This window comes from Sinohyriopsis cumingii, chromosome 6 (assembly GCF_028554795.1).
Source record: "Sinohyriopsis cumingii isolate HCF-2022 chromosome 6, ASM2855479v2, whole genome shotgun sequence".
Taxonomy (NCBI): Eukaryota; Metazoa; Mollusca; class Bivalvia; order Unionida; family Unionidae; genus Sinohyriopsis; species Sinohyriopsis cumingii.
In genome coordinates, this window is record NC_142966.1 from 155,682,303 (window position 1) to 155,699,020 (window position 16,718).

A 16,718-nucleotide genomic window follows, 5' to 3' on the forward strand; every position below is an offset into this window, starting at 1 on the left:
GAATTTGACACCAAGAGTTCTGTGATTCCCACGAAATATAAAGAAGAACAACTTAGGAACACGTGCAAAACATGTTTACTCACCTCATTTCGCATAATAAATAAGCTCCTATTAATAACGTTCGTATCAAGGTTTTTGATCTAGCTTCAAATTTTATATTAAAGTAATTTATACAGTCGCGTCTATTCAAAAGTCAAACAATAACACTCAATATCAATGCGGAACCTCTTCGTTTAAAAATGTCTTATTTACCAATACTTATCGAATCACGGAACGGTCCGCCACAATCCACAATAAATTGTTCATCTAACTTAAAAAACAAATTTCCGAGAGTAAAACTTCTAATGATTTTGCGTTGGTAATAAACAAGCTTCTGTGCAATTCATCCAGTTAAATCACACATGCTCTTCGCCGGATCATGAGTTAGGTGTAATCTTATCTACAATCCTTCTTGCTGCTGTAGAATACCAGCATAAAACGATCACCATTTTTATTTTGAATGCAAACTGTTTTTTAACGCAAGAATATGTGAGCTTTATTGCAGATTATCATTAATGAATATTAATACTGATACACCTTTATTTGGCAAAAAACTCTATACACCATAAATAAGCATTATGTTACAAAAGGAAATTCAGAAATTTGTTATTAAACCAAAAGATTCACAAGTATATGATTAATGTTTTTTTCTTCTCATTTTGACTAAAAATTGAAACTAAAAAGACCAGACCTAACACTGTCCCTCCGCACTTAACCATCTTTCATTCCTCTCATTTCATTATGTGTAAGTACGTCAATTGTATTGACTTATTCCAGAACTCTTGCAGGCATGCTCGTTATTTAATTATTTATATTTACAATGGAGAGGAACTTGTAAGTTGAAAGAAAAACAGAAAACTTTTTCCAATCGTTTTGCACCGTATCAATACTTTTGATCTTGGCATAAAATGAAAATGTTTAAATTAAACATTTATATGTTGTTTGAAGGTTTTGACATTTTTCTATTTATTTAAAATTCTCGAGAAAGAATCATTACATCACACGATCGGATGACCCTCAGGCCATTGTCCATCCAATTTATGTGAGAATTTTTATATATTTTTTAAAATATTATATATATATATATATATATATATATATATATATATATATATATATATATATATATATATATATATATATATATATTACTGACTTCGAGGAATATTTATTTTGTTTTCATAGACATGTCTTTAAAAGACGCAATTACAAATAAGCACTTCATATCGGCACGGCAACACATTTTTGGTAGCTGATATATGGACTGTTTAACTCAAGCCTATAATATCTTCCTTATGTATATTTTGTGAGTGCAATCAGTAACTGACATCGTTAATAGTCTAACAAAAAGAGCCGTCACAATTGGCTATCAGATGAGATCAAGGAAACGCAATATACTTCTTCTAAATCACATTGATATCCTGTCAGCAGCATAAATAGAGAACAAGTTGCCCTCCTTGAGTCAGTAACCCTGACGTTACTGTATGGTACAGGCAACATTGTTAATATGCTCGCAGCCAGGTTTCTGCTCTTAGTTGTTAAAACTGCCTGTGTAGGGACAGCCATTTTGGAAGATGTTGGTCGAACCGATTTGGAAGCTGATCGTACTCTACTTGAGAAGTCCAGTAGGAGTCTTTCGCAGAATGACTTTGATTTACTGACTCTTCAAGTTAAGGTACTTCTGTTACAAGTTGAAGAGCTGAAAAGAAAAGGCGATCAAAAGGACAATAATGGTAATAACCTCTGTACATTGTCTTCTTCCACATGTTTGATAATGGTCGGGATTTACCCAATTTTGTACGAGTCTATATTCTTCGTATTGCTTCTTTATTTTTGTACTTAAAAAGTTTTTGAACATACTGTTTATTAAGACGGATGCTCAATAAAACAAAGATGTACGCGTAAGAATTGTACCTTTTTATAAGCAGTAAATCGGCGACATAAAATCTACTTAATTCAATCGATATCATCTAAATTTCGGCGACTGGTAAAAAATTAAGTCAGAATGGTTAGGGTAATTTATACATGAAAAAATAGATAAATACTATTATTGTTATTTTTCCTTTATTTTTCTTTTTAGTACGAGTATTCCTGTAATGGGATATGTCATTTGACATAGTTGTATCGTCATACGCTCTTCACAGCACTTGACAATTTTATTTCCTAACGATCGTAGAGATTTAGAAATGAAATGAAATTTCGGGCAAGAGATGCTTCTGTTAACCACATGCTTGTCTGGGTTGTTTTACTTTTTTTTTTTTGATAACTTCATGTATCCGATAATTTGCGACTGAAAATAAGCGAATTAAATTAATCGCACATGAAAGACTAGAATGCACACGTGCCCACCCCACCTCCACCCCTCATACACAGCAAGTGCCAGTTACATGGCAAAAATGAAGCACCCATTTCGAGAATAGGGTGAATCTCCTAACCAGTAAAACTGACAAATGAAACGCCGATTTCTAGTAAACTGACTGGGCAATTGCTCATAATTTTTTACAGATGTATTAAACACATTGAACACTATCGAGTATATGCTTATCATATCTTAGTCTGAATTTTCCCTTTAAGCAATGTGTAAAAAGTTCAGAAACTCAAAACGGAATTCAGCGGCGACTGTAAAAGACAAAACAATAATTTATAATGTCGCAGAGACAAAAATCAATCTTAAATTAGAACAGGTACGAAATTAAAAGACGAAAGAAACGTAGCAAATAAAATGAAAAAAGTAACCAAAACATACAAAAATAAATTCTAATAAAAAATGGAATTTCAAACAGGAAGATACCAAATCAAAATTCAAGCCTAAAATAATATAAATAAAAATGGAATAAAAAAAATCAAATCAAAATTTAAACAAAAAATAAATTTGTCAAGCACTTTAAAAAGGATCAGAAAACAACTTTTTCTTAATTTTTAACATTGGGGATTAGAACAGACAATTCTCTTCATATAACAAATTTTGATTCTAAGATCAATACAAATACAAATTTAAAACATGAAAGTAGTGGCACGGTTGACAACATTGGTTTAGTAAGATTTGGATTCCAATGATCTAGGATGGTTGTATACTGTCATCGCTGGACACTATATTTATAACCAAAGGAGAAAAAGATGACAATAATGATCATGAAGAGCATTTTTCTATCTTTACATAATTTCCACGGAAATGAGAAAACAAAATAGGAAATGTTCTAAAGGGAATACAAGACTTCGTTGATGAAAAATTACACAAAATGTTTTTGGTCGAAACATCATTTCTTCTTCTAAAGTCTGTAATGATGATATCAAGGTGGGGCTGGGGTTTCGGGAAGGGGGTTGGGGTGATACCAATCAAAGTATTGCAACACGTTGTTGTTGGAAAAGTAGACAGCAACCCAATGGGTTCCTGGTCGATGACTGTTCTCAGCGTTATTGATATAGGCTCGAATTTCAAGCATTTTGATGACGGAGTTTATATTTGACACAAACCAGTTTATTCTTGGAATTTATGAACGAACACTGTATTCGAAATAACGAAATTCCCAGATATTCATTTCCTTGTAGTCCAAAATACTTAACAGGTAATGATAGACAATGATTTCAAACTTAACTTTATTTAAACTTGTCCGTTAGGTATGTCGAACTGCAGGGAGGATTTGTGCTCTGATGAAAGAGAACTTCGTTATTTAAATGAATTCAGAAATTTAAAAAAATCCTGTCTGTTTTAAGCAAAAGACCCCCCAAACCCCAACTGTATATATATATATATATATATATATATATATATATATATATATATATATATATATTTATAGTGTTGCACCAATGTCCCCAGAATTAGATAGTTTAAAGAAATTTAAACATTGTAATATAAATTCGAACAATTTTTACAAGGTATTACAACTTATTTAAAGTGCTCTTGAAGACTCAGATGTCACCATTAGGGCTGTGTGCACACCTCACGTGTCCTTTCTACACAGGAACAAATGTTAGATATTTAATGTTGTATTCTTTAAGCTAACCTTTATGGACAGATGTATTTTAAAAATGGCCTCAGTATATACCTCTTTCAACTCCACATTGCTAAGGCTAAACCAACTTCAGAGTTGAGCTGTTTGTCTCCAATATATGTCATTATGTGCACCATCAACTTATCACTCGCACTAAGCATTCCATAATAAACTTCACAATTGAATTTGTTTCTTTTTTTTGGGGGGGGGATGGAGTCCGCTGAGGATTTTTAATTAAATTCTCTTGGCGTTCTTCAGTTTCTTCTAAATTCAACGTGTTTTTGGAATTTTAGAATCACTTTTAGTCCCGGTCATATTATTTATCATACTCTTCTCTAAATTCCGTTTCAGTTTCGGAATTTTGGTATGATTATAGTCTCGGTCTGCTGGGAACCATGTTCGATACATGGAACTGACTATGTTGAAAACATGACTCCTTGAGCTACATAATCTCACAAGAGCCGTGGCTTTGAGTTTCACCAAGTCATTTGAACTTTCATAGTCCGATCAATCAGCGCATCAAATTTGTATTATACTGGTGGATGATATGTCACTTGCGTACTCTTCAGACACTTAGCAGTTTTTTAGTAGCATACTGTTAAATATCCTATGTTCCTAGCGTGTTGGATTGTGCACAGAGTGGTCATATTAAATGCCTAATTGTAAAGTATGTTTTGTTTTTTCTTTTCTGTTTCCAGACGGTGGTACGACTTATGTCAGATGGGGAAGGACTGTTTGTCCTGGAAATGGCACAGACTTAGTATATAGAGGTAAACTATATGGCAATCACTTGTGGACGATATTATCGTTTGCTAATATCAGTTTATCTAATAATAAAACATGATTTCTACGAGTATCAAATTGATATTTTTGATCTAAACTTATTCTGATTTTCTAATCTTAGAAAATCATTTTCTAATACAAGTTTATAATAGCAGTTTTTACTAGTAGGAAATGACTTAGAGAACAAATTATTAGATTGGACAATGCTTTTTTTCTATTATCATCAATGCTTAAAATGTTTGATGTTAGAAAAGTTGTATCATTTGCACCTAATAAAACTAATAATATTTAAGAAAACTAACATTATCTCTATTTATTACTAAATCAGTATAATCGTGTTTTTATTGTTTTTTGAAGAATGGAACTATCTGCATCGTGCACACAAACTAATTCAGTAGAAGTGATTCACATTTTCGCATGCATTTAGTAAACAATGTTGCATATGCTGTTGAGATAACCATGTCAAATTTTGAAAAATTTAACTTTTGGGAATTTTCGGAATGTAACTTCCAGAGCCATTAAATCGTATCATAGCTGTCGTGATGCCCAAATTTTAACGTAACGATTACGTGTAGGCGTAGCTGCCTTTGAAAGGCACGACAGTTTGTTATTGTACCAGTTGCAAGGCAGGATGCAGTTATAAAAAGCAGACGAACTCTGTTCCTGTATAGAATTGAGCACTATGGGGATTTAAGATTAGAACTAAATCAGACTCTACACCTCCAGATGGTGTATAGTGTACTGTCGTCCTTTTGGCTCCCTCTTTCAGCAATTCTGCTTTTGAGCATAGTTCTCTATCACACCAGTCTAGAAAATCTTATAACGCACTTACTTCATCTGGTATCACAGTACCAATTGTTTTTCCATATGCCTCAATGCTAATGTTTTGTGAAATAAATATACTTTCTGTCCTACTTGGGCATGCATGTCACACACTGTCATATAGAACAATGCTAGATTGTCAATTTGGCAATGACATAACCAGGTACTCCATTGCATTTAAGAGAGATAACTCTACTGGAACTAGACAGGGGTAAGAGTTATCTAGTCACAACAAGCACATTTTCAGCCATGTGTACCATATTTTAAAAAAAATCATAAAAATACAAAATATGATCTAGATAGAAATTAACACAAACTCACATGTTGCCAAGAGGCTCAACTTTTTTTAAAGCCAAACAGAAAGTACAACTCTTACATAATGCACCAATCACAGCTAGTGTTGTTCTTTAATTCTGAATACAATGTTCCCTACACATTAAGCTCCGCCCACCTGGACTTGCGCAATTGATACCGTTATACCTATAGCAAACCTTAATTTTTCCAATAATCTGTGAAATAGTTCGGGACTGTATAAGTAACAATTATACTTAGTCTCACTTGTGAAAAACAATTTGATGAGGTACTAACCTATGTCTTATATGAATGTGTATAGAAATGTCATTGAGCTGTTTGAACTATTGTTTTCATACTTTTGCTTCACTATCAAAATCATCTTTTGAAATAAAATGAATTCTTTCAACTATGAGTTGTATCTTATTCATATCAGCACTTATTGAACTTCACATAGGTGATATGGGATAAATCACATTATGTCATATTATATAATAACTAGGTCAAAGGTCAATGTACCAAATAGTATGTACCTGTCCTACTTCAAAATGTACAATTCACCTAAAAGAAAGGAATTTATATTTGTTTCGTAGGTGCAGAACTTAACATCAGAGACAGGTGGACATGACCCAATCTTATTATAAAGTATAAGCTTTGACCACTTTACACTGTCTGCAGATACAAGAGGTCACTAACCACCAGTCCTCACACAAAGGTCCACCTACCCATCCTCTTTGTAACACAAATAGTAAGCTTTCCTCCTTTGTAATGTGAATAAAATTGTTTCAATAAGCCAATCAGTCACCAAATATAGTAAATCACAGCTTCTAAGTGGTTATGTTGGATTGGGGGGTGAAATTAGGGGAATAAAATACAGAAAAATGCCAAATATAAACACTAAGTATAGCACATCAAATGGAGTTAAAAACAGAAGGAAAGTGTTTATCTAAAAGGGAGTGGTAGCTTATGATAAGGGAATTAAAGGAGGCAAAATCAGCAATGTGAAAAATGAGAAGTGAAAGTTTGATGACCTTACCTTGAACAAATATGTGGGGCAGGGCCCAACAGGTCCAACGACAGCCCAAAGGCAACTGTGCTATAACATCCCTTACAGGTACCCAAATTTCAAGTGAATTTGTGTTCATTTCCATCTAATATAAAAGGGTGAATAATTTAGATAATATAGATACATATAAAGTATATTTCTTCTACATAAGAATTTAATAATAATTGGCATAAGATAGAGAGGAACTTATCTCAGATCCAAGCAGAACATACCTTATCAGTTTTTAAACTTGTAAACTTTACTGTGAGAAATTATTAAATTGCTTCTACTTACATTTGCATCAAGATTGAGGGCTAATATAATACTTCACAAATCTTCTCTTTATTTTCATAACCAATCACTGGAAATGTGAGATTTTATTTCCTTGAAATGTTATGACTGGTGTAAGGGAGATAACTGAATGATATACATAAGGTGTGGTAACTTCTAATACATTATCCCTGTAATATAGATGAGTTCATCAATAACCTGTATTAACTTCACTGCAATTAAATTATCTCAAAATACATTACTGATAAAGTGAGAACCTAACATTTAGACTCCTATATTTAGTGGAGACCTCAAGAGTCATGTAATTTATATCACATAGTTCATATTTTCTACAATGCCGGCATGTAGAGTGCAGCCTTCCATAACCATGCAGATATCATCTCATGCCAATTTGGATTCTTGTGATGGGATGCAAAATTTCAAGAACAGTGTGGATTTGAATGGAATGAATATGCACTGTGTGACTAAAATGGTTATCATTCTGTAATGTTGGACCAAACATGGAAATTCCACAAGAGCAGCTTGACAGAAAGAAATAGGATTAATTGAAAGTCAATAGTAGATTATAATTGGGCTTATACAAGTGCCAATGGGAAATGCTGACTTAAGGAAACTGTTCTTGTTTGTTGGTATTCACTGCTACTTCAACAAAAGGGAATGCAAGAGAACTGAACTAATTACATGAACAATTTCAAAGCAGGAAAGTGTAAAAAAAAGGACAATTAGAGCAGGACAATTCAAATCAAAGTGGGAAAGAATACCATATCTTTAATAAATTACCTAAATATTACTCATGCCAGAACATCCCACATGGTACAAGTGATCTATCTACAAGTTCTTAGAGTGTTCTCTATCCTGGTTTATGGCATGCCTTACAAGAACAAGATAGCAGCAGAAGAGAATCACAGACCAGGGTTTCCAACGAAAATAAACACTTCTACGGAGATAATTTCGTAGGAAGCCTTTATTTTCACTTTTAAGGGCTGCTACGAGGTGTTATTTTCGTCATTAACAGACCATCGTGCATATGACATATACATGAAAAACATCTGCGCGGAGACAAATTGTTTTTGAAACAAAGCAGAAGATAATCACAGACCAGGTTCTTCGTCAAAAATAAAAGCTTCTACGGGAAATAATTTCATGGAGACCTTTATTTTCACTTTTGAGGCTGCTACGAGGGTCATTTTTCGTCATTAACAGACCCATGTGACTATGACATGTATCTGCGCATGGGCATATTGTTTCGGCGCAAAAATTAAAATATTTTATCAAGACCAATTCTAGATCTACATCGTGGATCGTGTAAATTTATCGTAATAAAACCGTGTGGAGTTGACTGAGCGCGACTAAACAAATTCTTGAATGCGTTTATATCCATGTCGCCGTTGCACCAAGTTTGATGAACGTTTCGTAGCGTATGCGTATCTACACCGTTGAATACCGCCAAAATATTACAATTATCTCTTATTACTTTTGGAATTTGCGTATATCGCTGAGTAACATAAATAACGTCGGTATTTTTATGCCGCGAGAAAATATTCTAGCTGGATTGGCTTGTTTGTCCAACATTACATCATCGTATACGACTAAATTATTTTTCTCTCCGTCAATATCATCTACGGATGGCGCTTCATCTATATCTGTTATGAATTCTATAATATTTTCACTAATTTCTGACGTATTATCGCTAAAATCTTTCAGGACTTGATAACAACGTTGATCGTCAACCGATGGTGCAACCAAATATAACTTGTCCCATTTCATCCATCTCATTATCAAATTTAGCAATAACTGCGTTTTGCCGGATCCGGATGGGCCGATTATTATCATTCTGATCGAATTTGGTAATGCCGCGTGATGTTTCACCTGCTAGCGTTTTTTCGTGGCTGAAAAATCAATTACATCCATGATATAATATATTATGGATCTATACTGTGTAAAATGTCGTACGCGTACTGGCACGGAGAATCTATCTGAGGTCAAAACGCGCAACAATAAAAATGCGATTACGGGCACATGTGTCAAATGTGGCACAAAGAAATTTAGATTTGCTAAAAAAAAAGATATGGAGGTGATATTGCCGCAACCCTCGGAAAGCTCCCCGGATTACCTTGGGCAAAATATCCCGGAGAAAAACACGTTCCCGGATATAATTACTGCGGGCCGGGAACTCGATTAGATATCAGACTTGACGAAAATGATCGACCAAAACCTGACGAGAATCCAATAAACGCTATCGATGATGCATGTTACGTTCACGATCTCGCATATCGCAGTGGAGATTTAGAACAAAGGCATCTCGCTGATGTAAAATTGATTCATGCCATAGACGCAGTCCCTAATAAATCTCTTAGGCAAAAATTAGCAACATGGATAATCAAAGGCGCGATGAAGGGTAAATTAATGTTCGGTGCGAATTATAGATAATGGAGGAAATATATTATTCTCCGCGAGGATTTTGGCGAGGAAAATCTGCAATTGCTAAACTCGCGAAGGCCGCTAAAGTAAAAATACCCGTCGCGTCTTCTTGGTTATCAAAACAAGCCGTATGGCAAATTTATCTTCCGCCGCCTAAGAAAATTCCTTACGCGCATTTTGAAGTTAGTGTTCCTAATGAAGTTCATCAGGCCGATATTATGTTTCTTCCACACGACGTCGTTGACGGAGTTACATACAAATATGTGCTAACTATCGTTGATATTGCTAGCAGATACAAGGAAGCAGAACCATTACCGACTAAAACGGCCAAGGAAATTGCCAACGCATTCAATGATATCTATTTACGGTCTCCATTAACATGGCCAAATTTACTTCAGGTTGATCCCGGTAAGGAATTTCTCGGTGCGGTATTGTCACTTATGAAAAAAAAATAACGTTAATATTCGACGCGGTCACGCCAGAATTCATCGAGATCAGGCGATCGTTGAACGATTTAACAAAACCCTCGCTGAGCGATTATTTGGATATCAATATGCGCGAGAATTTATTAGTGATGAGCGATCTCACGAGTGGGTATCGAGATTGCCAGGTGTAATTAACGCGATAAATAATGAAATAACTCGAACAATAAAAATGAAACCGGCCGTCGCTATTACAAAATCAACTATACCAACACGACAAGATTTCTCAATACAGCCGGTATTAGGTAGTATCAGAGTTAGATATTTATATAAACAAGGCGAAGCTGAAGGTGGCCGAAAAAGAGCAACGGATCCAATCTGGAGTGTTACTTCACATAAAATATCCGCCGAGCTGCAGGGAAGTTTAACAGACCTTAGTTTCCAGACCAAATAAAGCTTACTACGCGAACTTTCTCTGTAGAAGCCTCAGAATTCAAAAATAAAGCCTTCTACGGAAGCTAATTTTCATGCATTTCAGACCGAGTGCATCGGGTGGTCGCGCCGGTGTGTTAGTAAATATAGCGTTCGAGACAGGAAAAATAAATGAAGGGAATAAATTTTGTTTTTTGTTGCAACGCGGGGCTGCTTTTTCATGAATAAATTTGATCGAGACCAATTCGATACCGACTGCGTGGATCATGAAGATTTATCGTGATGAACCCGTGCGGCGTTGCCTGAGCGCGGCTGAACAAATTTTTAAACTTATTTATATCCATGTCGCCGTTACACCAAGTCTGATGAATATTTCTCAGCGTGTGCGTGTCCACGCCATTGAACACCGATAAAATATTACAATTGTCCCTAATCACCTTTGGAATCTGCGTATATCTCTGTGTTACGTAAATAACATCGGTGTTCTTGTGTCTGCCACGCGAAAATATCCTAGCCGGGTTGGTCTGCTTGTCTAGCATAACGTCATCGAAAACAACAAGATTATTAACATCGCCGTGCAAATTTTCCACGGATGGAGCTTCATTGATATCTGTGATGAATTCGATTGTGCCTTCGTCGGTGTTGTCGCTAATTCTTTTAACACTTGATAACAACGTTGATCGTCAACGGATGGTGCAACCAAATACAATTTATCCCATTTCAGCCATCGCATGATCAAATTCAGTAACAATTGCGTCTTACCAGATCCTGACGGGCCGATGATTATCATTCTAATCGAATTCGGTAATACCGCATGATGTTTCACCTGCTCGCGTCGTTTCGTGGCTGAAAAATCAATTACATTCATGTTAATAAAATACATGGATCTATATTGTGTTAAGTGCCGCACGCACACAGCTACGATAAATCCAACCGAAATCGTTACACGTAACAACAGGAATGCGATCTCAGGAGAATGTGAAGTTTGTAAGACGCGCAAGTTCAGATTTGTAAAAAAAAAACTAGAAGAACCGGAGGAGACATTGCCGCCTCCTTGACAAATCTACCCGGAACTCCCTGGGCAAAATATCCCGGAGAAAAGCATCTACCAGGGTACAATTATTGTGGACCCGGAACGAGCCTCGATATCAGACTCGACGATAATAACCAACCAAAACAAGATGAAAATCCGGTAAACGCAATCGATAACGCTTGTTACTACCACGATCTCGCATACCGCAGCGGAGATTTACAACAAAGGCATCTCGCTGATATCAAGCTAATTCACGCATAGACGCGATTCCTAATAAAAGTTTCAAAGAGAAATTAGCAACCTGGCTGGTAAAAGGCGCGATGAAAGGTAAATTAGTACTCGGCGCTGGTAAATAAATATGGAACAAATATATTATTCTCCGCGAGGATTTTGGCGAGGAAAATCAGCGATCGCCAAACTCGCCAAAGCCACTAAAGTAAAACAATCCACCGCTGAATCGTGGCTATCGAAACAGGCAATTTGGCAAATATATCTTCCTCCACCTAAGAAAATACCGTACGCGAGTTTCACCGTCAGTGTCCCTAATGAGGTCCATCAGGCTGATCTAATGTTTCTTCCTCACGATACCGTTGACGGCGTCACGTACAAATATGTCCTGACAGTCGTTGATATCACTAGCAGGTATAAAGAAGCCGAGCCATTATCAAATAAAACAGCAACGGAAATCGCTAAGGCGTTTAACGAAATTTATTCTCGATCCCCGTTAACATGGCCGAATCTTCTCCAGGTTGATCCAGGTCGAGAATTTCTTGGCGCGGTTACTTCACTGATGAAAAAAAATAATGTGAAAATCCGACGCGGTATCGTAGGTGTTCATCACAATCAAGCTATCGTCGAAAGATTCAATAAAACGCTTGCAGAACGATTATTCGGATACCAATACGCGCGTGAATTTATTCAGAATAATCGATCTCACGATTGGGTATCAAGATTGCCTCATGTAATCAACGCGCTGAATAATGAGACGACTCGAACAATAGCAATGAAACCCGCAATTGCAATTACAAAATCGAATATACCCCTAAAGCGAGATTCCACAATTCAGCCTGTACTAGGTAGCGTCACAGTCAGGTATTTATATAAAGAAGGCGAGGCTGAAGGAGGCAGAAAAAGAGCAACCGACCCAACCTGGAGTGTTACAACACACAAAATATCAGCCGTAACAAGATCGTCAGGAAGACCGGCAATTTATATTCTAGATTCGTTGGCGCCACAACGCGGATTTACCAAGGAAGAATTACAAATAGTACCAGAAGATACTCAACTACCGCCAGCGTCACTAAGATAATTTACTCGAATTCGTCCTAGCTGAGATAATTTTCTTACTCTCGATACGGCCAAATATACCAAATTTGACCAAGAAATTCTATCATCGACGATCCAAACTTGACCATCTACGGTCAATCCCTGCGATGAGTGTATCGTTGTTGCGTAGCCTAATTTCCACGGTGATTTTTCTGCATTTATCGCGTCATTAACGAGACTAATATCAACAAAGATAATATCATTTAGGACCAAAATCTTTTCCTTTCCACATGGCAAAGTAATATTAATATTTTGTCGTCGAGTATTAGCGGGCCTGTAGCATAACGGTACCTGCAGTGTTGGAAATTTCTCACAGTGCAGCTTGAATAACATTTCCTGAATAATATCGCGAACAATTTTTCTACTAGCGACGATCAGATGATCGGGACGCCACAAATTTAGAAAATCGCTCATCGGAGTTTCGTCGATTATTTTCCTCATGACGTCACATTGAATCTTATTCGGTTGTAGTCGAAATAATTTTTTGAATTCGGTCAACAAAATATCAGTCGATCTATAATCAGCGTCGATTTCCTCATAATAATCAACGAAGCTTCTGAGCCATTCGTGAGGCGATTCACCATCGATAGGATTAGGTTGGCCGTGATCTCCGCACATTATTACGGCGGTATTTTTCCCTTCCAACCAAGTCAAGATCGATTTTAATATATCCAAATTCACTGTGCAAATCTCATCGAATATTATAATCTTGTTGATATATTTGTTTCCCATACGAGCCGAATCCCATGATCCACCGCTGTATTTGGAATAACTGTGATACGTGCAAGAACCAACGCCACGTTGTTTTATTTCTCGCGCTAATCTGTGAGTCGGAGTCAACACAATCATATCGGAATTTGCAAATAAATTTATTACTCGCGTTGTTTTACCGCTACCTCCAGGCCCATTTAGGTAAACGAATTTGCTGCGTGAAATTGGGTCAAACGCAGATGCGGCTTTGGAAAAATCTTCAAATTTATCTCGATGAAATTCATCGCAATCTTCGACATCGGCGTCTTCACAATAATCTATGATATCCTCGTTTTTTATCCTCCAAGTTCCCCAGGAGCTACCATCGGTAATTAAATTTTCCAGCCTACACTGGTATTTTTTATCGATATAAAACGAATCTGTTGCGACTCTTACCGCGATATCAGAAAATTTGTTTATCATCGAGAGCAAATTTATACTAACATAAGCGAGCATCGATGATCGTAAATGCGTATATTGCGCTGATTCTCCGTCAAGGTAGCTAATCACGGTACCTAACTTTGCTCCATCAATAATAATATTCTCCCTATTACAAAATACTCCTCGTGATACCGTATCGGCGATTATAAAATCCATATCGGCGTCGTTGATAAATAATCTAGCGTGTCGATGTTTATGATCAACAGATCCACCTTGAGTAAATTTACCAATTATTTTTCTTCCTATATCTTTCGCGTTGTCACAGTCCGTCGGCAACCACACATCGGTCTGTTTTCTGTAGGATATGATCGCCTCGCTCACCGTCAACGACACTAACATCGACGAATCTAGCATATATCTCAATAACACCGTAGGAACCCAACGGCGCTGAGATAAATGCCTGCCAAACCAAATGTAGCAAATTTTTATGTAAATTTTCAGCAAAATCGAATGACGTTATATAAGCCGAATCCGGTCATGACAAAATCAGGCAACGGCCCGTTAATCGCTACTCTTGTCATTTCGCTGGTAGGATGGCCGAATTTAGCAAAATAATCTGCACAATCGCCATATCCAAGGAAACTTCCAGGATAACACGCGCTCATGTCAACGGAGATCATATCTTCGAAATCATACCTGGTATTCCACAATCCGCCATGGCCGTACTCGATACAGCTAAGTTGAATATCAGCGAGGAATTCGTTCCTCGTAGGCTTCCACGAGTTTTTCTCTCTAGCGGCATGAGCGGCCACAGACGTAATTGTAAAGCAATTTGTTAATAATTGATCGGGATTCGACGAATATTTTACCGCAAGTTTTTTTATCGACTCGTGTAATATTTCGTCTCTGTAAATATCACCGCATGGCAAAATAAATTGATCGTATTTTTCTTCACTCGAGAATAACCATATCGATATTGGATCAGATGCGCTTAATTTTTTGATAAATCTAAACATGGCATCGGAATTATTATTCTCCGTAGAATTCTCCGCAGATTTATTATCTGTGGGATAAAATTTGACAATACGATCCCGTGGAAATATCATTACCGATTGCGACCACGCATGTGAATTGTGATCGACAATCTCGATTGGTGCTCCTTGAGATCTATACGGCGACGAGTATAATATTTCTTCCGATAACGTTTTCACCGTAATAGGAAATTTAAGTTTTTTGCTCAGCGCAGCTACATCGTCCACCGATGCACCATCAGCGACAGTCTTCGCCCACGCATTAATTTTATCCAGCCTCAACTGGGTCAAACCAGATCCACGTCGAGCGTTTTTCATATGCTCGATTACGTGCTCAGCCACGCAGTTTATCATCGGTGATTCTTTCATCGCAGGTAGATTTTTCACATCAGGATTATTATTCAGCCGATAAATTCCATAAACGACTGCACTAGCTGGATAGGATCTAGCGTAATAAGGGCCATCGATTCCCAGTAATAATCCAGGCTTAGAATTTTTATCAAGAACAACATTTTTCTTACCGCCACGCACTGGATCTCGCTTATCACGAATAATCCAAGTATCATCGGGCATTTGTGCGATAAATTTTATTCCAAAGATAAATCGCTCTTCTTTGTGTTCGGTTTTTATGTACTCGATTATTTTCTTAGCTCGCTCCAGATTCATCGTAGCATCAACAGAGTTCGTTTTCCAAGTCGACCAAGTGTGAACCGCTCCATCATCGAAAAATTCTTTCTTCGCCAGATCAGCCTCAGGAATAATATATTCTGCCTCATCAAGATCAAATACATCCATGATTATATTTTAGACATATGTTTAAATTATAATGAATCAATGCAAGTGGATACCAATCGGTTCAACAAAATTCTGTGATAAATCCTGCAGAGGCGATTATTGCGGCGCTCATATACATGCGATTCGACGTGGCAGTAAAGGACCACAGCGATGTTTAGTTTGTCAAGTTGGCACGCGAGGAAAAACTCGATTGTGTTTGGCCTGCGGAGGAAAAAATTATCGAGAATTACGGCGATATTACGAAAAAAGATCCTCGTCGGTGATAACCTGCGAAGAAGATTATATTAATCGATTCAAGGCAAATAACGATTTAGACATATAATTATTATATAATGAACTTGAAATCAGCGATTCCTGAAACAACAATGACACACGAGTTTAAATCTCATCCAACGATCGAGGGATACGAAGCGTCGTCCGATGGTATCGTCAGACATATTAAAACGAAGAATCATGTCGGTAGTGTTAATAGATTTGGATATCTCAAATTTACCGTCGGTAATAATAGCAAAAAACGGAGATGTACAAGTTATTTCTGCCACAGGTTCATATACGAGTGTTGTCATGGACCCATCAAGAATAATTTGGTAATCGACCATATCGACGGAGATAAGCTCAACAACAAACTGTCCAATCTTCGCGCGGTAACTCAGAGTGAAAATTGCATATCCGGCAACACCGGCCGCGGATATCGACCAGCTAAGGCCGTTAAATCGATAAATCGAGAAACAAATGAAGAAATCATATTCACATCGATGAGGGCCGCTGCAAGATACTTTGGTATTCATATAGCCTCGGTGCGACGTGCAACAGAAAAAATAATCAACGCGACATTCTCCTACAAACTCGGCTCATGGATCG

General features: G+C 36.9%; 1 protein-coding gene across 1 annotated transcript in view; it reads left to right on the forward strand.

Annotated features, from left to right (window-relative positions):
- The first annotated feature begins 1,502 nt into the window (after positions 1 to 1,502).
- Positions 1,503 to 16,718, forward strand: part of LOC149798330 (uncharacterized) — a 42,133-nt gene continuing 26,917 nt past the window's right edge. The window contains exons 1-2 of the mRNA XM_089963471.1: positions 1,503 to 1,772; positions 4,733 to 4,804. Of these exons, the coding sequence (XP_089819597.1) occupies positions 1,547 to 1,772; positions 4,733 to 4,804 (298 nt within the window). The 5' untranslated portion in view covers positions 1,503 to 1,546. The remainder of the gene's footprint in view (positions 1,773 to 4,732; positions 4,805 to 16,718) is intronic.